Consider the following 23,282-nt stretch of genomic DNA (forward strand, 5'->3'; position numbering starts at 1 on the left):
TCATCCCCGCGGTGCCTTACATGCCTACTAGATTTGCAGGGTATTCAGTGGGCCATGAGAATTAGTCGTGGTACGCGCAAGCTGGCCCAGACACCCACATAAATAATAATAAAAAAAGTTTTAAAAAATATATTCATTAGATTCTTCCAAAAAAAAATGAAAAATGAAAAGAAAACCATGACATTAATTCACGACATAAAATTCAAACCATTAACTCCAAGTGGAGTACTGCAAAACCTATACCGGTGAGAACATAGTTTAACAGCATAGAAAACTACAATTTGAAAAGAAAAAAAAATTGTACGAAGTTTTTTTAATAAATCAAGGAATAGATCCAAACTAGTTATTTAATCCACATTTTACTGTGGGGTCAGATAATTTTTTTAACAAAAACTAAAAATAAATATGTAAGTTTTTTAAATATATATATTTTTAAATACAATTATAAATAAAAGGATTTATCCATGCATTTAATTAATACATCAAGAATCATGTGTCAATAAATACAAATAATAAAATGTTAACATGTTAATTCAACTTCCCTTACTGTAAATTAAGTAATTTTTCTAACATAAAAGAATTAACGTGGAGGTAATATTAATGTATTTTTTAATATCAAATAAAAAATATAATTATAATTTTAAAAATTAATATTTATATAAAATAAAATATAATAAAAATTATACAGATCGATAAAAATATGCAAGATCACAAGCTAATTTTTAAGATAATAAAAGAATGAAACAATGTTATAATTGTTATAGTAAACACTATTTTCTTAGTTTTTTTATAATAATTTAAAAAAATATAAAGAAAAATAAATAAAAAATTACAAAAAAATAAAAATAAGAAAAAATGATATAAATAAATAAAATATAGAGTAATAAATATTCAAAGTGTAAAAAATAAAAAATAATATTTTTTTAGAAAAAAATATGTGAGGAAAAAAAGAAGGAAAAAATAAAAAATATTAAAAATAATAATAATAAATAAATCAAGTGTAAAATGATAAAAAAATATCAAATATAGAAGTAAAAATATATAAAAGAACTTATTTTTCTATTAAAAAACCCTAAAGACTATGATTTTGATATCACTACAGTAGGATACAGTAAAAAAGAAATTAGCCAAATTTATAATTATATTATTTTTACATGAAAACATTATTTCTTTTATATATGTATAATAATATAATAACCGTAAAAAACACATAAACACATGTGCCGAAAAGGAATGACCTTTTCGGTTAAAGGGAAAGGACAAAAAACCCTACTGAGATACGCCTATAAGAACTAGCCTCGACCTACAAGCTAAGCACGGAAAATGAAAGGTAAAAGAAAGCTTGATCGAGTTTTAATCATATTTTCTTTTTTATTGCTAGAAGCCTCGAATTAAAGACCCTATCTTCAACTCTCACTTCGGGTGTCTTTGGCATGAAGTGGAGCTTTTTATATATTCCCATTCGTCCTCGTCGATTTCAATGCCGAATTTAAGTCCGTTTTCTCTCAATCCTTCAACTTCAGCCCCTTGATTTTGGACATTGTTCTCGCCAACTCCTTCCTCTCCCTCCAGATACTCAGCTTCAGAAATCGAACTCCTCTCCTCACTTCTCTCTCTCTCGTCATCCACAGGACCCAATATACGGTTATATAGCACTTCAAGTTGCTGGCTTCTGTCTTCAGGCGGAGTATGTATCAATGTCTGCACATTAAATTTTCAAAATTTTCACACCGAGTTCAATAACAACTACTATTTTTAGAAAAATAATACTTAATATCAAATTACAAACAAAAAAACAAGAAAATTTACAACCACTGTGCCAGTCCTATCCTATCTTGTTAATTTTATAGTTATAAAACCAGGTTTGAATTGATGGATCAACTTGATGAAGTATTAATTCTTGTTAATTAAACCACTAAAATAGTTTAATTTTAAACTATTTTATTATTAAAATACTTTGTTTTGAGATTTTTTTTTAAATATAAAACGTTTAATTCTTTTACATAAAAAAATATCATAGTTTAAATGGGCTCAAGTATCAACCCCATCTTCATGTCTTTATAAATATGATTAATTTCACTTAATGTCATGGAATAATTAAAAAAAAAAAGAATTACTACCTTGCACAATTTCAGGCCTGTCCATTCAGCCCAGAAATCAAAGGCTGGTGAATTGACAGGAGATGTAAAATACAATCCATACAGGGCTAAGAATGATACACATGCCATAACCACGAATCCCAAGCCCACGATTACGTTCTCTTCTATGGTGTAAAACGCTGCCAAGGAGGGCAATATGACAGGGAACAGTACGGCGGCATGTGGCTGATCGAAAGGAGAAAGAGTAAATGTCATCTGGAGAAGAAGAGAAGAGTGAATTAACATGAAACCATTTACTAACGTGGCAGACATTAAACAGTTTGAAAAAAAAGCCTTAGGGAATAACAATAAAGAAACGAAGGGATTGCATGCCTGATGCTCATCTGCTGTTGAAGCAATAGAAAACAAGTCCTCTGAATCCTGCTGATGTAATTTCGCAATTAGAAACACTAAATTCAATCAAATAATGATTTTTTTACAGTAATTTTGCAAAGACTTGGAATCAATTAGTCTGTGTGTTGTAAAATCAACAGGTAGAAGAATCAGTTTTTTTTTTCCTTTCTTTAAATATTTGATTACCTTATGAACTTGGTCCAATTCCCACAAAGATATCTGCATTAAATTTAACAAATATGCCATGATCATAAGCAAAAAACTAGTGCAAAATTTCTCTGCAGTGTAGATAGCTCCACAGGAAAGTAGTGAGGTAAGGAAGAACAACAGAATTGGCAAGATAGAAAAGCCAGCTTTGATTGTCATCTGCGAGAATCAAAGTAGAAAACGAGATAGGGAATTAGCCTATACAACAATGAAGTAGCATCTGATAGGAAAGGAGGGGTTAAAATTGAAAAAAAAAAAAACTATAATCATTGATTCAGTCAAAAGTTTATACAAGGTACGTATGCCTATGCATAAATAAATTATTTATTTATTTTATGATAAGAAATATTTTCAACCAGTTTATACAACAATTATTATTACTGCAGTAGTGTGAGATTTCAATCACCCGTCAAAGATTAAAAATCCATGTAATTATATAAATTAATGGTATCTAGTCCATGGAGCTAATGCTAACCAAAGATGTAAAGAAAGCTTACTATTTATCCATGAAAATAAAGAAAATAAATCCAAAATACAGAGTTCTTTTTAAACCCATTGGGATTCAATATATTGAACACATACAACTTTCATAAATTATATCGTTATAAAACTTGAATCGTCTCAATAAATTAACTTAAAGTCTAGAAGCTTGATTCATTAAAAAATGAAGTTGACAACCAACATGATTGTTTTTTTAAACAAAAACATGTTGACTTAATAATATTTTTTTTGTTAAACTAAAATTGTTTTAATACTCAATAAAGTTTTTTAGATAACTCCCTGGCTTTGCACGGAGATGAATAAACTAATAAATTATACATAAAAGTGTATAAATTATAGTACTTCCCACTAAAATAAACCCATGAACCTTTAGCTATACAGGAGGTTACGTCGAGTTCATCCCTTGTAACTTACAAAAAGCAATGTGTTCATTCCAAAATTTCTTTTCTTTCGAGTAATCAGAAAAGCCCACAACCCCTAGTAGCTCATCGTCGAGTTAAGGTTTTATTATCGGCACATTGAAGAGTTAAATTGTTCCAGAAAGAAAAGAAAAGGTGGTTTAACAAGAAGGAAACAAGATAAGAAAGGAGAGAGGACAGCAAAATTTGCAACGAGTAGAAGGGGGATTTAGAAGGTTACCTGGCCATTCCATGTTGACTTATCCAACGACACTGCTAGCGAAACCATTGGAAAAACAAAAGAATTACAGGTGGAACACTTTAAACCGATGTTTCGTTGTCCTAAAACACAGATAAAATTGAGGAAAACAATCGAGGAACCAGAGGAGAGGGTTGTCCGTGCAACAGCGAGCTATGCACTTACATAATGACTTCAGGAAGAAGGAATTTCAGTTTTTATCTTCTGTTTTTTTAAGTTGCTTACCGATGAAGAACCGAAGAGGACATGAAATTAGATTCGGATTCGGTGACAAAATCAGGTTGGCAAAAGGGGAACAATAAATTAGCGAAGGGTGGGCCTAATCTTTTTAGTCGAGATACTACGAACCAAGTCAAATGGCATTATAGATCCCATGACAAAATCGAGCCCGCGGGGCCAATTAAATTGTTATGATTCACATGGAACACATACATAAAACTTTTTAGGACCGTGATTTATAAGACGATAAACATGTAGCTGGGGTTCTAATCATGGTTCTAAAATTTATACTAGCCCGGTAAGTTAACTTTGGGACCCACTGATTAGAGTCCTAGTTTTGATCGGTTTTACATCAAAATTGACTGAAAGTTGATTCGGTTAAAATTAGTGGACATGGTAAGTTTAATTTTTTTTTATCCGAAATGATACATTTTCAATTATTTTTTAAATATTAAAATAAAAATGTTTTGGATTACCAATCATGGTTTCTAAGGTTGCTGTGGAGCTGCTATCAAAAGAGGTTTCTTTGCAGGACTTTTAAAAAATGCGCTCTGGTATTGTTTTCTTTGGTAATGCCCCTGTGCGTTGCTCGATTGTAATTGTAGAAGACATGTGTGCAGTTGATTATGACAATTTGTCCTTTGAGATTTTTTAGAGCCTAAGATCTTCTTTGAATAACATATATATATTGTTGAAAAAAGGGCTTCTTGTTGGGCCTAGTCACCTTCTTGATATTTTTTAACCTTTATTTTTAAACATGCCTTCAGAAAATAATAATTGTATTTTTTTTTTTTTTTTTGCTTTTCATTTCAAAATTCAAGTCATGGAAAGGGGTCAATGGTTGCTAAACACCGGCAGTTAAAATGGGTAATAAAGAGACAAAAACTGATGAGATTCCACAAATAGCAATTAAGATGCAGTTCAGACTGGAGAGTTATGGCCTTATGGGACGATTCCCTTATTAAAAACGGTTTCAGCACTGATCAGTTTGCTCTGGTTTGTTCGTCCAGGGTCAAAATAAAGGCTTGTACAGAATCATGGAGCCATTGCCAATATTAATACGAGAGGACCAAGGCCCTGTATCATACAGAGAGACAGAGAGGAAATTTATTGCAGGGAATATTATGGAGGTGGTGGTTCGTGGGTTACCATTCAATGCTCTGGTCCTTGATGCGGGTTTAGGTTGTCCGGGGTTTTTAATGCACACACCAGCAAAGTCCCTTCTCTCTCTTTCTCAATCTGCATAAATTTGATAGGGCACATCCTCATTTTGTTTCATGACTTGTATACTCTTTCTCTTCAGCCTTGTCTGTTGGCTCTCTCTCTCTCTCTCTCTCTCGCAATACAGAATGCAGCTCTTTCTTGAAGCTGGGAAGACAGTTTGTGTGTGCTTGAAAGTGTCATTGCGATGTTGGCCCGGTTCACTCAGAGAAAGACACCATTTTTTTCAAGAAGATCATCAAAGCTTGAAAGAATAATGGTGGTCGGTCGTCTCTGATTGAGCCGTGCCAATATCTTAGTGCTCTTTCATTTCTTTCTCTATTTCAAGCCATCTCTCGTCTACATGCCTAAACAGGCCTGCCAGAAGGTTTGTGCTTCTGTTTTCTTCACCTTAACAATTAATGATCAGAAAACATAATTAACAAGATCGCTCAGGAATTTTCAGGCTCCGAACTAGCATATGTGACACAGCTTTCACTGCTAGTTTTTTTATTTAATTTCTATCTTCCTTTCAGCACTTCAGGACTGTAGTTTGGGCCACGTAGAGTAATATTTCCAGTGCTGTGGTGTATCTTTGAGAATTTGGCAATAATCTCAGAGCCCGCCTCAGTCATCTCTTGTTTTCCTTCCTATACGATAGGTAGATGATGGCTAAATTATTTCTTCTTTCGTTCATCAATTTGATTTTCTTAAAACACGAGCGGATATTTCATGTAAAATTTATCTCAAACGTTATCGACTTGTAGATTTTGGACTTTCATCTTCCAAGAAAAGGGATGAATTTTCTTTCTTTTAAGGCTTGAGCATCACGAGTCGGTTTAGCCATTCTTTAGCTGCAAATCGAAGGGATGGTATTTGACGGTCATTTACTACTCTTGTTGTCTCATATTTTCATTATTGCTGCTGAAGTAGGAGAGAAATTAATGCATTAGGGATGGGCATCAATTCAAATAATTCGGTTCGGATAGAAAATGCAACCGAACTATTTAAAAAAAATAAAAATTAAATCGAAACTAAATCAAATAAATAAAATGATGAAAACAATGAGTTCAATGTTATATTTGTTAAAACGAAATAATCCAATTTAAATTAATAAACATTTAAATGGATTATTTTAACAAGTTTTTATTTTACAGGCCTTTAGCTTGTATTTTTTATTTATTTAACTTGTCGGTTTAGTTAGTTTTTTCAAATTCTAAAATTTGAAGTCAAAACTAAATTAACCCCCCCCTTTTTTAATTTCGTAACCAAAATTATCCAACAAATTCAAAAAATTGTTTAGTTCAATTAATTTTATATTAATTTCTACGGATTATTTTGGTCGTTCTCATTAATCATACGCGTCCCTTGAAAATTAAGTTAGGATGTAATCATGAACAAGATGGGGAGCAAGAACACCTGATTAATTGAATCCTCTCGGTTTGAGTAACCATAAAAAGTCAGCATTACATCACATGAAGCAAAAGACAAGTGGATCGGTTGATTCGTTGAAGAGAGGCACCTTTTCCCATCACCGTCTCCATCATCACTTTTCATTTAAGATCGCTTTTCCTTGCAAGGCATCGCATATAATAATACAGTCTGGAGGACTGTTAAACGATTTTGTTTGGATGGAGAGAAATAAATAAGCATAGTTATGCAGCACCAAGATGATCTCAGAGTTAATCCCAAGGGATATACATGATGGTTAGAGAAGTTCTCTTCTCCTCTTGATTTGTCGAGTTCGAAATCAATGAGTAGAATCCCTTAAACAGAGTGTCTTTTCTAATACATTTTCGTTGCAGAGGCGGTGGCAAAGGAAGGACAATGTTTTCTCCTTCTATTTTATTGCTGGGAAAAGTTTGGTGAGGTGAGTAAATGTGTGAAGATGGAAGGTCGGGCGGTCTTCAGTAAGAAGAGTAAAGGATGCCTGCTATCATCACTTCCACAGTCAGACAAAGATTCCCCATTCATACTCCTAGCTAGCGTGCATGCTTTTTCTATATATTTACTGCCCTGTACTACTACTGTTACTTTCACAATTCCATTTTCCCCTTGCTCCACATCCCCTGCAGGAACAACACATACTGTACATTCTCTTTACAGGCATTTCATGAAAATTGCAGACATGTCAATGAATATATATCTGTGGTCTAGATATAACAATATTTTTCTGTTTTAATTATATATTATATTATTTCTTTGATGTGGTTGCGTCTGGTTAGGACAAAAAGGATAGAAATGCATTTGGTTGGAGGAACGAAGTCGGATAATTTTTGTTATTTCAAAACAGGAAAAACACAAGAATATGTCATCTCCATTTTCACTTCACTGCTTCTTCTCTCCTGTCTTGAGAGTTGGTACCATATTAATGCTGTACCAGCATGTAGATGCAACCAATAAATAGTATATGCAACATTTAGCCAGTGAAATAGACAGCATATTAACTTTGTTTACCTGGTGGAGGGAAATCAGAGAAGCAGGGAAGCAGCCTAGCTCACTAGCACTGACAAATCGATAAAGGGCTGGGAGTTTCTTCAGTTTCCTTTGACTATTATGATAATTGAGTTCTCTTCATTTTTTTCAGATTTGTAATCTGGGATTTCCCTTAAATACAAATATAAAACTTCTCTATGTAGAGATTTCAAGTTTTGATGTGAGGTAAAGGTTGCGTTGGTTCATTTTTGGAGTGCGGCATAGTGTGAACGCAGCTCTATAGTCTTCGTGTATTAGCGTTGCCGGCAAGGTGATGATGATATGGTAGTATACACTGTAAGCAACTTAGGATAAAAAATTCTGAGCAAGCCAGACAGAGACAAAAACCTAAAAATGAATCTGGACAAGAACTACTTTGGCAGATACAAATCGTTTTAAATTCTTAATTTAAAGCACCGAAGGTCAGAAACTTTAAGGCAGATAACTGAGACTTTTCACCAAATAAAGCACTCACTAGACAAAAAAGCTGAGAAACATCAAACAGGTCCATGTGGTCGGAACTTCCATCAGAACTTCTGCATCTAATTGCCGAAATATCGCAATATGTCTTTGGACATCTTACCACCTCCTGTTTGGGTTACAATCAGTCCGAGAATTAGGTGTAAATATATAGTCTTAGGAGAAATGATGCAAATCTTCCTTTCTTTTTATCTCTTTGCCCTCTCAGAAAGTATTCGTTCCTGGATATCTCAATTTCGAAACAATTGTCTGTCTATCATCACATGAGAGCTTCTTTACTTTGATCTGGCCAGTTCCCCATAGTCAGATTCTTCTTATTTATGAATTATTACTTCAGAAGCAAAACTTTAATCGAATAACCGATAAGGGAACTTTACACCAGAAACAGATTTAGAGCTGTTAGTGTAGAACAAAATGCTGCGCAGAACCAATGACCTTTGTTCCTACGCACCTAAGCAATGCACTTCTATCTAGTGGAATTGTAGCAATTCATAATTGCCGCAGACAATCTCCAAATGAATTCTCAATCGATAACCTCTAAAACTAGATTGAGAAACATTTAAAACCAATGCGGGGATATTAACAAGAAACAAACATCTGGTTCTAATCCCCCAGGAGTATTCCTGGATGCAAAAACTTGTGGCATCTGCTTGCGTATGTAACAAAAATAAATATGGACAAGTACAAATGCCGAGACTTGATCTATCATCAAAGAAAAAGATTTCATGGACAAGAAGAAAATGCCAAGAAGCAAAGCTAAAACACAAGGAGATTGCCGAAACACAAAATGATTGCACATAGAAACAAGTAAACAACACATCATTTTAACATTTCTCCAAAGTCGAGATTCCTGATGCGAAGCTAGGGACATACCGCCTGGAATTGCCTGAAGCTTATGAAAAACGGTGCTGTGGTTCTTCACATGGTTGGCTGGTTATGGTCGAGGAAACCCCCGCGATATTTCTCCTAAATCCATTAACAAAAGCCAGAATCGATCTTCCTTCACTATCCACCTTCCCTAATCTTCCTTCACTATCACGGAACCTGCATCCGAGTTCCATTAGGTCGTCCAAACAACGTCTAAGAGACAGGTTTATAAGAAAAGTCAGAGCGTCTGCTGATCCTTCCTTGGTTTCCAACTTCATGGTCATGGCCATATATGGTACTGAGCATGAAAATTTAGCCTTTGGTTCATCAGGAGACATAGCGTGGACTATCATCAGAGAAACCTCACCACCATTGAATTATAAAGATATTATGTTTCATGAAGGAAATATTTTTGTAATTGATGAAGTGGGAAGAGTTTCAATCTGTAAAACAGACAATCCTCCATCATTGATCCATGTTGCAGATCCACCGCCTGTACCACCAAAAATGGGACACAAGCAATGGTACATGGCAAACTTAAATGGAAGTCTTTTATTAGTAGGTCGGCGCAGCAAATATCATGTTCCTGTTTATGGATACGAAACTTTCAGTTTTGTGGCTTACAAGCTAGAGAGAGAGGAATCAAAGTGGTCAGAGGTAGAGGGTTTGGGGATAAAATGTTGTTTTTGGGCTGGAATTGCTCACACTCTCTATCAGCTCTGGATTTCAACAAATGCAAAGGTGATTGCATTTATTTTACTGATGATAATCTTATGGTCTGTGCTGATTTCTTATGGGAGGGTCACGAATTCGGTGTTTTTGACTTCCACAGTGGAAGTGTCCGACGTCTAGGATTACCCTTGTATCGGATTAAGCAACCGCGCAGTCCATGCATTTTCTTTTACGAGGAAAGCCTAAAACGAAATTGGTCCTCGTTCGCTTTGCCACCACCTGTCTGGGTTACGATAAGCCCGTGAACGCCTGAACTAGGCTGTCATATGTGAATTTGATTTGGCATTTTCTTGTTCAACTTGAAGCTTTATGTTACATATGGGCAATCAAGCAAGTCTATGGCTACCAGCAGTTAGAAAGTAAATCTTAAACTCTTTTGATACATAATAGGTATTGAAAATATGCAGTTTGTTTTCTTTGTTTGTTATACACTGATGACAATTAAAAATAAAATAACCATCTAAACCCATTTTGATTGTCAAAAAGCATAGAAGTAACACCTAGCGAAATCCAGTCGGATTTAAGATCTAGATCACTAGATCACAAAGTCAACTTGTAAAACATTAGATCAGTCATTTTGCCTATAATGAAATTATTTTAGTTTTTTTTTATCCTTTAGAATTAACACAACCAATTCTTATTAGATTTGATCATATTATTTAATCAATCCGGTCATCGAATCAACCTCGAAAGTTAGATTATGTTTAATAATCATGTAAAAAAAAAGTGATTTGCTTCCTGAAACAACTACCCAAATACATCCATTAATGTACATTACATGATATAAGTAATTTTGTCCATCTTCAGTCTCTCCTTGCTGTGACAAATGGCCTGAATTAGGTGAAAGGGATTTATCTAGGTCCTTAAACAACTTAAACGAATGTGCAGATTAACTAAATAATCAAACAGTCATGTGTGCTTGGTTATGTCCTAATGAATGCTAGTTGATTGATGCCTATGATAACTCCAACCTGTCCGGCTACAAAACTTATCATTGTTGCCTAAGCAGTGAATTGTAGCAAAACAGGGAAAAGAAAACGGAAGGAATAATAGCCAAAACTTAAGGAGATTTCACATAGAAACAACACAACATTTGACCATTTCTCTAGGACCAACATCCTGGACTTCTATATAATTTCAAGGCCGAAAACATTGGCTAAAACAATAACAATGTCCAGGTGGTGAGACATTCAACCGGAATTGCTAAAAATCACAGCCTGAAAACAAACCAACTACGTGGATTGCATTTGCATTAGAGCTGTTCGCAAATCATGGCACTCAGCTTTACCTTAGAAGCCTCACGATCTTCTTTGTCAGCTTCCATGGGCCAAAAAGACAGCCCCAACCATCCATATTATGTTTCTTTCAGGAAATTTCTACGTAGTTGATAAAATGGGAAGAATTTCAACCTGTAAAACAGATAACCCACCAACATTGATCCATGTTGTAGATCTGTCTCCTCTCCCAATACCACAATGGGAATACAAGGAATGATCCACGGCAAGCTTAAATGAACATTTGTTAGTGGCCAGTCGGTTAGGAAATATAATGTTCTTATCAATACTAAACTCGTAACTCTTTAGCTTAAAAGCTAGATGTAGGGGCATATTAGGGATTCAGATTGGTGATGTACTAATAATTACTCATTGGAAGCTAAGCATATTGATACAATATTTAACGTGGTTCGACAAACCGCTTACATTCACGGGAGAAGCCATTTCATTATATAGGGAGATAACAAGATTTACAATAATAGAGGAGAAGAAATTATCAACTCTTCAACTTTCAACCTCACTCTATTTCTCTCTTCTCAGTGTTGCAATGACAGCTACTGCTGGTTGCCCTTGACAGCCCACACTCTCCTATATTTCTCACATCTTTGGCTATATACTCTCTCTTATTTTGCTCTCAACTAATGCCTTTATTTATAGGCAATTCATGGCAGACAATGGGCCATAAATCATGACACAAATGGTAACAACACATGGATTGCACTATTTTTATCAATAGTTAGTACAATTATTATTGTAGCCTTTTGACAATGGCAACCCTACTTTTTAGGATAGGCTGCAAAAGTTTCTTTCATGATTGTTGCATATTAATGACAATAATTCTAACAATCACCCCCTTTGTCATTCATATAGGCAATTGTCCTCTCGCTTCTTCAGCATAAGCTTGTATCTTGCAGCCTCTAAAGCTTACGATTCTAAGAGCATATTTAGCCAAGTTTACAGGTACTTGCTAAACTTTTCAATCACCAGAGTTACCAAATCACACCCTTGCTCACATCAAAAGATCACTTCAACCAGATGGTCTCTGATTAATATTTAAAAGTGTATTTTTATCAAGGTTTTATATCATTATTTCGCATTTGAAGTATTAATAACTCCTTAACTAAAATATATTTTATAATAACAAGTTTGATACCATAAAATACCTTTAATTTATGATAAATATTCATCCTAAATGCAGGCATATCACATAAATAAAAGGATTGATAAGTTGAGGTATTAAAATTGAAAGGATAAATAGAGGGCCAAACTTAGAAAAGAGATGTTGGTGCAATCCAAACTAGAACACTGTTCGGTAATTGAGTCATATCTGGAGCTGTATATTTTAAATTTAGGTCTACTTTATATGGATGAAAAGCTAAGACATAGGCTCAAAACTTTCATGGAAAGTCAAGACTCAATTTTGCTATTTGGAAGTCCAAATCTTAGCAATAACGTAGAAATCCAAATTTATTCTGCAGCCCAGACGCTGTTCAGCCCATATCTCAAGTTCTAGAAGTTCAAATGACCTCAAAATTTTTTTTCTGGAAAGTTGAGATAATTTTTTAGAACTTTCATGTGGAAGTCTGGTTCAAATTCTGACGTTATCAATGACGTTTTATTTAGATAAGAAGATAAGGATTGTCATCAAGTTAATATGTGGTCACCCACTCAACAATTAGTCATCAAATCAATAGTTCTAAATTTTGGCCTATAAAAGAAAGTATTTGTTATGCATTTAGACATCTTGGTTTATAGATCAAGTTCATGCTCTTACTTTCTCTCTTTGTATTTTTGTAATGCTTAATTTTTGCTTTTATTAATATCTTGTTTATACCTTTTATTTTCTTTCCTTTACTTAATTAATTTTTATCTTATTTATGTTCTTATCCTGTTTATTTATGTTTCTCTTTTTCATTATATTTAGCTAAGTTTATTATGTCAATATGAAAAGGTTACACTAATGGTGTAAAAATAAGTATAGTGTAAACTCAACATGGACCTTAATGTTTGATACTAACATGTTTTGTATTTGTTATCTTGTTCACTTTTAATACTTTGCTTGTTAAATGATAAATCTAGATTTATGTTGTATAACACTTGGTACAACAAATACTTGATACTTTCATAACCCAACCATATGGTATAACCTACACATGTGCTATGAAAGAAACTTGATTTGTTGTTAACATAAACTATAATTATGAATATTTGATAATATTTACAAGTATTAACATTATTTGAATAAGATAACTAATGTAATCATGTTAACAATTTATAATCCAATTGGAACCTTATTTGTGTGTGGTTTCCAGTTGAATAATAAGAGTTTATACTATATTTGTTTAAAATACCATCAGTGATTTTTTAACCTTGACATTTGTTGTTATCATTGTTTAATCCTTATTTGATCTTCCATCTCAAAGTTCTCATCAACTTCTTTTTCTTCTTCTTCTATTATTATTATTATTATTATAATAGAAGAAGAAGATGATGATAATGATGATATTTATATTTCCAGATGTTCCTGAGGATTTTTTTTTTTAGTAATTTCCAGATAATGTGTATATTTAGATACAATTGTGTTTTGATTTATTTGAATTTTTTTCAGATATGTTGTAAATATGTAATTATGTGTGACTAATCATAATAAAAAGGGATGTGGGTGTGTTTTATTTATTTATTTATGTTATTGAATTATAAAAATAAAAAAGATAAAAAGAATTAAGTGGTTAATCTGAATATGGTTAAATAATTCAAATAAAAATAAAATCATGTTTTATTTTCTATAAAAATATAAGAACATGTTTTTATACATATTATGGGATTTAATAACTGATTTATTAAAACCTTAGACTTAAGCTAATATTTTATTTTTTGAAACATATTAAATCATACAGTAGCTTATTTTATGTAGGGTGCGCTAGGGGGTGCTAGTACATTTCCTAGCCAAAATCAGTCCTTTACTTTTGAATATCTGACAAAGATCGGTACATTTAGGTTTTCTAGTAACTCTTAATTAAATACTGGGTTGCGACTTTCAAAGAACCAATCAAGCAAACGAGATGAAAAATCGCAAATGATGCTGCAGGGGTGACGTGCAACATCCATGATAAAAATGTCCAGCATTCAGGATCGCCCTTATATCAGATTAAACAGTCGTGCGGTCCATATATTTTTTTTTATGAGAGAGGCCTAAAAGATAAACAGTCCTTATTTATTTTGCCATCACCTGTGTGGGTAACAATCAGTCTTTGAACTTATTCTCATTTGAGAAATTGTGATGATTTTGCATCTTCTTTCTGAATTTGAAGCATTAACAGGACATCCAATAGATATCAGGATACAATTAGTTTGGTTCATCTTTATTCTATCGATCTCTCCTAACTGGGAAGTCCAGAAGCAGTAGTGGCCTAAACTGTTAAGGTTTCATACCGACGATGTTCTGATAGGTACCCATTGGAGGCTAAATACACTGACACAATATTTAATGTGGTTTGACAAATCACCTATATTCACGGTAGAGTTTCATATTATTAGAGATAAAGAAAGAATACAATACAAATACATGAAGGAAGATAATCATATTCACTTTACTCAACACTTAGTTCTCATTGCTACACTTGCAACTGTTGCAATGACAGCAAGGCTATTGCCATTGCATGCCTTTTTTTTTCATTTTTGTTCTTTTTTTTATTTTTTTCTTAAATAATATCTTTATTTACAGTCAATAATAACAAATAAAAAGCTATAAATTATAGCACAAAATAAAAGACTAAAAACCATGAAACATGACCTTAATAATAACACTGAATAAGCTTTACTAAGTGTAAGTGGGTAGCCACGAAATGGCAATTCCTAACATGAATCAGGCATCAAAATGGACCATAAAAAGCAGCAGCTGCCGCAACAATATGTCAGAATTTGCTTACATTTGGCGATAGAAATTTATTCAATAAACAGGTACCCCTTTTCATATTGATATCATACTCATCAGTCATCAGCACTGTGGAATCTCAATATGACATTCTCTTTTCTTCACTTGCCCTTCACTGAACTGAACTGAACCAAAAGAAACACGTGATCCAGAATATAACCTTCACCTAAAAAAATTACTCACTCAACATCAATTTGGCTAATTCATATCCAGTGGACTTAAGAAGGGAGTTTTGCGTGCAAATCATGGGGCATGTACATGTTTCTTGTTATAAAACAGAGGTATTCGTGAAATTTGACAAACTGCGATGGTCCAAGGAAGACTTTAGTGAAAAGAAATCTAAGCTGGGTCGGCGTGGTCGCTGGTCACAGAAGGAGTGCTTTACTAGAACTTCAACCACATGCCATGTTCAGAACTAAAGAGTAACAAGGTACCTAGAAAAAAGCTTCGAATGATGTAAGGGATGAATCGATTCAAGAAAATTAGTCTCCTTTACGCTGTTTCAATGGTCATAATCGTCCGATCAAAGCAGCTATAGAAATTCAAATCCAGCCTTGGTATCTCTTGTATCAAAGTTATGAGTGTCAAAGTGAGAAACAAAGAAAAAGAAGAATCTTATTTCATATCAATTCTGTTACAGCAGCAGAGGCGCGCGCGCGCGCGCACACACACTTGATTTCTGTTACAGCAGAGGAAGTTATGGTCATATCAATGTCTATGTCTATTAACTACTATACTGTCAATTATATGCAGAGCAATCGTAACATTGCAGTAAGAAGGAAGCTCTGCAACTTGTGTTGGACTTAAACTGAAACTCTGCGAGTTGTGCAATTTGTGTTGAGGTTAAACTCCGCAATCTGATTGCAGGAGTAGGAATCTGTTGCTGTCCTACAACATCTGTTGCTGTCCTTCAATACAAAGCGAAGAGAATCACGTATTTTACACGCAGGCTCGTCCCATTCACCGCTTGCACGCAAATTTCACGACAAGAATCATTTTGAACATCCCATGTTATAGCTGCCCCACAAGAGTTTTAATCAACCTCAAACTCTTCATCAAATGACCACCCACGTTAATCATCCATATATAAATTAATCAACAGCTTGTCTTCACACACAAAACCCCTTAACAGGCTTATACCAAACTGGCTTGGTAATTCACTTCAGAAGGAAAAATGCTGTTGATTCTTTTTAGCTCTAAAGGTAACTCAAAAATTCACCCTTTTTTTCCTTCTTTTTTTGCACCAAATAGTGGTGCAAACACCAAGTGTCTTGACTTCTGTTTCTCTCAATTATCACTATAAATACCCTCCAAATATAAATCCTTCAAATACTCTCGAATCCTCTTCTTCCTTGGTAATTTTCCTTTCTTCAAGCCCTTAAATTTTAGACATGGGGTCGATCACCAGGAACCTCCAAGGTGTTATATTGGGTGCACCAGGTGTTACAGGCAAGAGGGTCACGGCGTTACCAAAAACCGGCTTGACTGATTTCATGCGGTCAATAATTTCTAAGGAACAAGAAACCAAAGAGCCCTTCTACGTGCTAGATTTAGGAGTGGTGGCTGCCCTCATTGACAAGTGGACACGTACCCTTCCCATGGCACGTCCCTTTTACGCCGTCAAGTGCAATCCTGAACGAGCTCTCCTCGGTTCATTGGCGGCTCTTGGCTCAAACTTTGATTGTGCTAGCCAGGCCGAAATAGAATTGGTTTTATCTCTGGGAGTCTCTCCGGACCGAATCGTTTATGCGAATCCATGCAAGCAAGAGTCACACATAAAATACGCAGCCAGCGTGGGTGTCAATTTAACTACTTTTGATTCAAAAGAAGAGCTCGACAAAATTCAAAAATGGCATCCGAAATGTGCATTGCTCATTCGGATTAAAGCAGCCCTTGAAGACAGTGGAGCAAGGTGTCCACTGGGTTCCAAATATGGCGCGCTTCCTGAAGAAGTCACGCCTCTTCTCGAAGCCGCTCAAACGGCTAGGCTCAATGTTGTTGGTGTTTCGTTCCATATAGGAAGCGGAGCCACATATTCTCAAGCATACGAAGGAGGAATAGCTTCGGCTAAATCTGTATTTGAAGCCGCAGCTCATCTTGGCATGCCTAGAATGACGATTCTGAACATCGGCGGGGGCTTCACCGCTGGATCCCTATTTGACGAAGCGGCTACAGCTATTAAACCCGCCCTGCAAGCTTATTTCTCAAATGAACCGGACCTAACCATCATTTCTGAGCCGGGCCGTTTTTTTGCCGAGTCGCCTTTCACATTAGCCACCAACATTATAGGAAAACGTGTTAGAGGAGAGTTAAGAGAGTACTGGATTAATGACGGTATTTACGGCTCCCTGAACTGTATTTTAAATGATCACGCAACTATCACATGCACACCTCTAGCTTGCAATTCTAACTGTGCGAATCCCATGTGCAAAGGAGAAAGGAGCTACAGTTCCACGGTTTTCGGACCGACGTGTGATGCTCTTGACACGGTTTTGACGGGTCATCAGTTGCCGGAATTGCAGGTTGGTGACTGGCTTGTGTTCCCTAATATGGGTGCTTATACAGCGGCTGCTGGGTCAAGTTTCAATGGGTTTAACACAGCTGCTATTTTGACTTACCTTGCCTACTCGAATCTGAGCTAGCCGTTTGTTGGTTGGTGGGAGTTCTGATGTTGCTTTTGTCTCTCCCTTTTGTAAGCAAGAAATTCTCAAAAAAAGAAAAGAAAAGGTAATAATATATCTTGTTTTTTACCAATAATGGATTTTGTATTCATGCATGGAATACTAGTTCTTATACTTTTATTATTTATTTATTTATTTATTTCAATCTCATGTATTTGAAATCAAGAAAAACTCTTTATGTTCTGCAAATATCCATCTCTTAATATAACTCCTTCTTAAATCTAAGTCAAGTTAAATATTCGATTAGAATTTAATAGAATAAAGAAGTAACTAACTATTTAACTATAAAAAATTAATTGGATGATATATTTTTAAAAAAATTTAAGATTTAAATCTTTGTTACGACATCTAAAAGAAATTATTAAAATTATTCAGTACATTGTGGTCATAAGAAAATGTTTTTAAGATTTGATTAACGTACAAAATAATCCGAGAAAGCTCTTTCTATATATATATATATATATAAAGAGTAAATATTAACTAATAGAATTAATTTGGTTCAAGTTTCTTAGTTCAGATATTCTCAAAGATTCCACATATTTTCAGCCAAATTCTACATTTTGATAATTAATATTGGACTTCTTCTTTCTAGTTGTACACCAATCCCTTTATTTCCGTGAAAATAATTTACAAACACAAAGAGGATACAATTTCTTGTGCAAGCTATGTTTTTTAGTAATAAACGATGAAATATTGGACCCTATAAATAGTCAAATATTATTTGGTCAAGCACGATAAACAAAAAAAGGCAAACACGTCAATGGTATACTATCTCTTTATTTCCGTACATTGGGCTAGAGATTGAAAAAAGCCCACATTGTTATTTTGGGCTATTAATAGGTTCGAGATGAAGCCCATACACTAGGCATCGGCCGACACTAAAACCCAACTCCGCACGAGCATTACTGGCGCTGCCATTGCAAAGACATTCGCGTCTCTTCTCCGCCATGGAAGCTCTAAGTTCCTCCGCCGCAATCTCCTCCTCTCTCTCCTCCTTTTCTCCAAAACGAAAGGAACTGAATACTCCTCCCATACTCCTCCGATTCCACGTTTCTTCAAAAAGTAAGTCCCCTCCACACACTCTCTATCATCTCTCTCCTTTACAATTCGTTTTTATTTTATTTTTATAATATCAGAGGATAAGAAAGATTCGGATCTCCAATCCAGCTCTCACGATTCCAGCATCGTCCCTCTCTTCAACAACCACTCTTTCTCCAAGGTAAAAAAATTAATTTTTCGTTCAATTTTTTTCACACTGACAGATTGGTAAATTGATGATTATATCGGGGCAATTTCGGGAATTAGGATGCGGCGATGGGATTGGTATTGAGTGCGGCATCGGTGAGAGGATGGACTACAGGGTCAGGCATGGAAGGACCTTCAGTGACAGCTGTGTCTGAGGACGGATTCAATACGGAGAAAGTCTCGACTCTCCCGTGGTCTCTCTTCACGAAATCTCCACGTAGGCGAATGCGCGTGGCCTTCACTTGTAATGTTTGTGGTCAAAGAACTACGCGCGCTATCAATCCCCATGCTTACACTGATGGCACTGTCTTCGTTCAGGTAATTATCGGGTCACTTTGGTTATTTATTTGATTTGGAGTGTTAGGGTTTGTTGTTAAATTTTATTTATTTATTTCTCTTGCAGTGTTGCGGTTGCAATGTGTTTCATAAGCTAGTGGATAATTTGAACTTGTTTCATGAGATGAAATGCTATGTGAACCCGGGCTTTAATTATCGAGACGCTAAATGGGATGGTGGATTCAAGTTGTTTGATGTGGATGATGGTGGTAGCAATGTGTTTCCGATCTAAAGAGGTGAAAATTATTGATCTTATGATGTACATTCTGTTTATTATACTGGGAACTTGTGTATATTGGGGTTGTACATGGGGGTCTTTCATGTTGTTATTAGTTCTAGTTGGAATGTTAGTGTCATTAATAACAAGTGAGGTTTCATTTTGAGCTGAACATAAAGTTAATAATGTTGGAATGAATATTTATGATGAAAAAACTTTATCTGGAATTGCGCATAATGTTGTCGATGGAATTTGGAAGATCAAGCGTTGGTATTGTTAGACAGTAACCTTTTGAGATTAGAATTTTGATAGTATGCATAAGTTGTGATAGGTCTGCTTTGATCTCTTGAAATTTGTGAGTTGACAAGCATTCTATTCTAAGTTTTGCGGATGCGTGATCTCTTGTTTGTATTGCTCTTAATCATTTTGCCCTCATATATATTACAAATTACTGTTAGAGAAATGAAAATCTTTTCAATGGCCCTTTTGGTGGGCACATATGGTCTTGTGGTTGATATTCATATATCTTGAGGAAAAATTCATCATTAGAGCCTAAGAGAGTAGAAGATAAATATGATGTCAGTCTGCGGATCTAGGAACCCTGCTCTATTTGGTTGAGGTGCTTGAATGCAGATTACCTAAGCCTGTGCTATACTTTCTATGGGGACCTATTAGTGGATATCAATAAAGCTAGTTTGGTAGTCACTAATCATAGCAGTTATTGTTTCTTATCTGACATTTTTCCTGATTATTGGAAAAAGAAAATATTGCAACTATAACATGTGCGATGGAAGAATGATATTTGTCAGACCAATGAATAGTGTTATTTAACAAATAACGGTTATTGGAGAAACTTCTCGTGATATTATGCGGAAACTAAGTGAATTAGCTGAGCTGTTTATACTCAATAATGGAATTCTGTGAGCAAGCAGTTGGGTAGGTCAGGTTTTGTTAAATGAAACAGAAGCAGATTGAGATGCTCTTATTTTTCCAGTATCCATCTGTAGTGCTTAGCATCTCTATTTTTTTCCAATGGATTTTTAGTTTTGACATGCGTTTATGTTAGAACTGAGATTTTAAACCTGTCTTCTTTGTTTTCTTTCCTTTTTGCTTTGTTTTTAGAAACTAGATCCAGGGTGGAAATGGTGGGAAATAGTGTTTTGGAATTTTCTTTTGATTTTTAAAAAAACCATACGTATAGTTTCCAAGCTTCTTAACCTTGGTAGTTAGTGACTGCAAAATCAGACAGCATGTGTGTGCTTTTGGATGAACCATCTGTAGATTGCAGTGGATCTGCAGTCCTTCAGGTGGCAATATGTGAATCGTAACAAGTTACTTGTAGTTTGGCTGAATTACTACCGGGTAATCATTTTTAAGCATCTTGCAAATAGGATGCGCTAGCAACTGATGCTTTAAGGTGCTCTTGCTTCCTTCCTGGGACATAATTTGATTAAGCCGAAGTTTCTTAACTTTAAAGTCTACACTGTGCCATCTGCAGTTGGAGGTATTGGGGATGGTTGAATTAAAGCATAGATCTGATATCAGAGTCCTTCCAATTATTCAACTACCCTCTTCATGTGTGCATAATGAAATGTCTAAATTAGACAGCATCTTGTGGTTAAATTTGTTGTTATTTATGGTGAAGTGATCTTGGACAGGCACTGCCCTGGTGATTTCTATGACTATCACCAAGTCACCAACCCTTCCTTTTTTTGTATAAAAAACCCCCGGTGGTTTTTAAGGCTGTCTGAACCATATCATGAATTGTTTTTTTAAAGGTTTTTTTAAAATATATATTTATATATATATATATATATATATATTAAAATAATTTTTTTTATTTTTTAAAATTTATTTTGAATATCAATGTATCAAAATAATTAAAAAATATAAAAAAATTAAATTAAAAATATAAAAAAATTATCAATTATTTTCAAGAAAATATTTTTGAAATGTAAAAATAAATTGACTTAGAAGGGTCGTCATTAGCCAAAATATGTGCTACAGAGATGCCATCTTTACCATGTATTTTGTTTGGAGCACATGATTGGAACAGATGGTGTGCAGCTGTGGGGAAGAACAGCACGAATCTGCTTTGATAATTGAGTTTGAAAGCCAGCCATGTAGCTAATTGTCAATCGATCCCATTTCTAGCTTCATTTAATAACAAACTAGGATAACAAAACTTAAGAAGTGAAGTCGTTTTGTTGAGCAGAAATGCATGGCAAAGTTAATGTGTGATTAGATAATGGATGGCAAAGTGAATGGACGTAGTTTGTCCACGGATTATCTGTCTGATTATACGATTTAACTTGTTTTTTAAAATGATTTTTATCTTAAAAAAATTAAATTAATTTTTTTATTTGTTTTTTATGTAGAAATTAAAAATTAAAAATATAAAAATATATTCTTATAAAAATACCCTCCATCTCATCATAATATATGTAAGACTTAATGTATGTTCAGAAACAGGGTGCAAATCATATTTTTTTAAATTTTAATTTTTTATTTAAAATAATGTTTTTAATGTGTTAATATTAAAAATAATTTTTAAAAAATAAAAAAATATTTTAATTTTTTTAAATAAAAAACAATTTAATCCGTTATTAGTTAAATTTCCTTATCACCCTCTTCGTCAAGAAGAAAATATTTTCTCTCAAAAGGGCAAGCAGTGGTGAGCATAATTTATTCCTGAGATTTCAAGATAAGGTAAAAATGAAGGACCAGTTTCTTGTCCAGCTCAAACACTTATGCCACGTCAGGAACATCCGAACCAGCCAATGAGAGCAATCCTCAGAGATAACCCAGTTCCTCTGCCCATTCACTTTGCCACGCATTATCTAATCACACATTCAACTGCAAAATTTAAACCACACAAAAAGAACCTCTCAGCCTCACATTTGCACTCCATCGCCATTAAAACCAGCTAGATTCCCTACTCCTTCCGATTAATCGCCTTCAGCACACAACACAAACAAGACCAGCAAAAACCAGGACAAAAAAGTTCAAGAATGGCCACCGTCACCTCTGCTGCTGTTTCTATCCCATCTTTCACCGGTCTTAAGGCAGCCAGTGCCTCCAATGCCAGAGTCAGTGTCAGTGCCAAGGTTTCAGCCTCTCCACTTCCAAGGCTCAGCATCAAGGCTTCATTGAAAGAAGTCGGTGCTGCTGCTGTTGCCACCGCTGCTAGCGCAATGATTGCTAGCAATGCTATGGCCATTGACGTCTTGCTTGGAGGTGATGATGGATCATTGGCTTTTGTTCCCAGCGAATTCTCTGTACCCGCTGGTGAAAAGATTGTCTTCAAGAACAATGCCGGGTTCCCACATAACGTTCTCTTCGACGAGGACGCTGTTCCAAGTGGGGTTGATGTGTCAAAAATCTCCATGAGCGAGGAGGATCTCCTCAACGCCAAAGGAGAGACTTACGAAGTTGCCTTGAGCGACAAAGGTGAATACACTTTCTACTGTTCTCCTCACCAGGGAGCTGGCATGGTGGGAAAAGTGATCGTTAATTAAGTTTAGTTACATGAAGAATCTGTAAGGATCATCTCATGTGTCTCTTCTTATTTTTTGGAAAGCAGTAATGAGAGAGTGTCTGGGATGGACAGAGATTGTATTATGCCCTTTAATTTTTATCAACGTTGTGGTTTTTGTGATGCATCATGTTTCATCTTTGAGCATTCGTGTGCAGTTTGTATCCTATACATTAATTACCAGATAATTCTTGCAGATGTAGTTTCCCCTTTTCCCTAGCTGCAGAATT

At 34.9% G+C, this 23,282-nt stretch overlaps 4 protein-coding genes and 1 long non-coding RNA gene across 8 annotated transcripts; 4 read left to right on the forward strand and 1 right to left on the reverse strand.

Annotated features, from left to right (window-relative positions):
- Positions 1–1,226: 1,226 nt before the first annotated feature.
- On the reverse strand, positions 1,227–4,016 carry LOC105132902 (uncharacterized). 4 transcript variants are annotated; one of them, XM_011036645.1, is made up of 5 exons: positions 3,840–4,016; positions 2,679–2,858; positions 2,472–2,522; positions 2,121–2,324; positions 1,227–1,701 (listed from the first exon to the last, which is right to left on the reverse strand). In XM_011036645.1, exons 1-5 carry the CDS (start codon positions 3,885–3,887, stop codon positions 1,414–1,416), a joined length of 771 nt encoding a protein of 256 aa, XP_011034947.1. In that variant the 5' UTR covers positions 3,888–4,016; the 3' UTR covers positions 1,227–1,413. The 4 variants fall into 4 exon arrangements, with proteins under 4 accessions (XP_011034947.1, XP_011034948.1, XP_011034945.1 ...); XM_011036646.1 differs by having other exon boundaries at positions 2,472–2,519; positions 3,840–4,015; XM_011036643.1 differs by having other exon boundaries at positions 2,121–2,354; positions 3,840–4,015.
- A 2,448-nt stretch (positions 4,017–6,464) lies between these two features.
- LOC105132904 (uncharacterized) lies at positions 6,465–7,460 on the forward strand. The gene is made up of 2 exons (XR_843666.1): positions 6,465–6,983; positions 7,082–7,460. It is a non-coding gene; the product is annotated as an uncharacterized LOC105132904 (long non-coding RNA).
- An 8,943-nt stretch (positions 7,461–16,403) lies between these two features.
- On the forward strand, positions 16,404–17,792 carry LOC105132905 (ornithine decarboxylase-like). The gene has a single exon (XM_011036647.1). It carries the CDS (start codon positions 16,430–16,432, stop codon positions 17,678–17,680), a length of 1,251 nt encoding a protein of 416 aa, XP_011034949.1. The 5' UTR covers positions 16,404–16,429; the 3' UTR covers positions 17,681–17,792.
- An 813-nt stretch (positions 17,793–18,605) lies between these two features.
- LOC105132906 (uncharacterized) lies at positions 18,606–19,749 on the forward strand. The gene is made up of 4 exons (XM_011036648.1): positions 18,606–18,781; positions 18,856–18,938; positions 19,025–19,282; positions 19,368–19,749. The coding sequence occupies exons 1-4, from the start codon at positions 18,667–18,669 to the stop codon at positions 19,530–19,532; spliced, it is 621 nt and encodes a 206-aa protein (XP_011034950.1). The 5' UTR covers positions 18,606–18,666; the 3' UTR covers positions 19,533–19,749.
- A 2,619-nt stretch (positions 19,750–22,368) lies between these two features.
- LOC105132910 (plastocyanin B, chloroplastic) lies at positions 22,369–23,248 on the forward strand. The gene has a single exon (XM_011036653.1). It carries the CDS (start codon positions 22,529–22,531, stop codon positions 23,033–23,035), a length of 507 nt encoding a protein of 168 aa, XP_011034955.1. The 5' UTR covers positions 22,369–22,528; the 3' UTR covers positions 23,036–23,248.
- The last annotated feature ends 34 nt before the right edge of the window (positions 23,249–23,282 follow it).

The sequence above is a fragment of the Populus euphratica genome, unplaced genomic scaffold (genome assembly GCF_000495115.2).
Source record: "Populus euphratica unplaced genomic scaffold, PopEup_1.0 scaffold68.1, whole genome shotgun sequence".
NCBI lineage: Eukaryota > Viridiplantae > Streptophyta > Magnoliopsida > Malpighiales > Salicaceae > Populus > Populus euphratica.

What these genes read in the sequence shown, in the direction of transcription:
- LOC105132906 (XM_011036648.1), top strand. Translation starts at nt 18,667, where the DNA reads ATGGAAGCTCTAAGTTCCTCCGCCGCAATCTCCTCCTCTCTCTCCTCC. An exon ending in ACAACCACTCTTTCTCCAAG is followed by an intron (nt 18,939 to 19,024) that starts GTAAAAAAATTA and finishes TTCGGGAATTAG; the next exon opens with GATGCGGCGATGGGATTGGT. An exon ending in ATGGCACTGTCTTCGTTCAG is followed by an intron (nt 19,283 to 19,367) that starts GTAATTATCGGG and finishes TTTCTCTTGCAG; the next exon opens with TGTTGCGGTTGCAATGTGTT.
- LOC105132910 (XM_011036653.1), top strand. Translation starts at nt 22,529, where the DNA reads ATGGCCACCGTCACCTCTGCTGCTGTTTCTATCCCATCTTTCACCGGT.
- LOC105132902 (XM_011036643.1), bottom strand. Translation starts at nt 3,887, where the DNA reads ATGGTTTCGCTAGCAGTGTCGTTGGATAAGTCAACATGGAATGGCCAG. An exon ending in AGTCAACATGGAATGGCCAG is followed by an intron (nt 2,859 to 3,839) that starts GTAACCTTCTAA and finishes TGATTCTCGCAG; the next exon opens with ATGACAATCAAAGCTGGCTT. An exon ending in CAACAGCAGATGAGCATCAG is followed by an intron (nt 2,355 to 2,471) that starts GCATGCAATCCC and finishes CTTCTTCTCCAG; the next exon opens with ATGACATTTACTCTTTCTCC.
- LOC105132905 (XM_011036647.1), top strand. Translation starts at nt 16,430, where the DNA reads ATGGGGTCGATCACCAGGAACCTCCAAGGTGTTATATTGGGTGCACCA.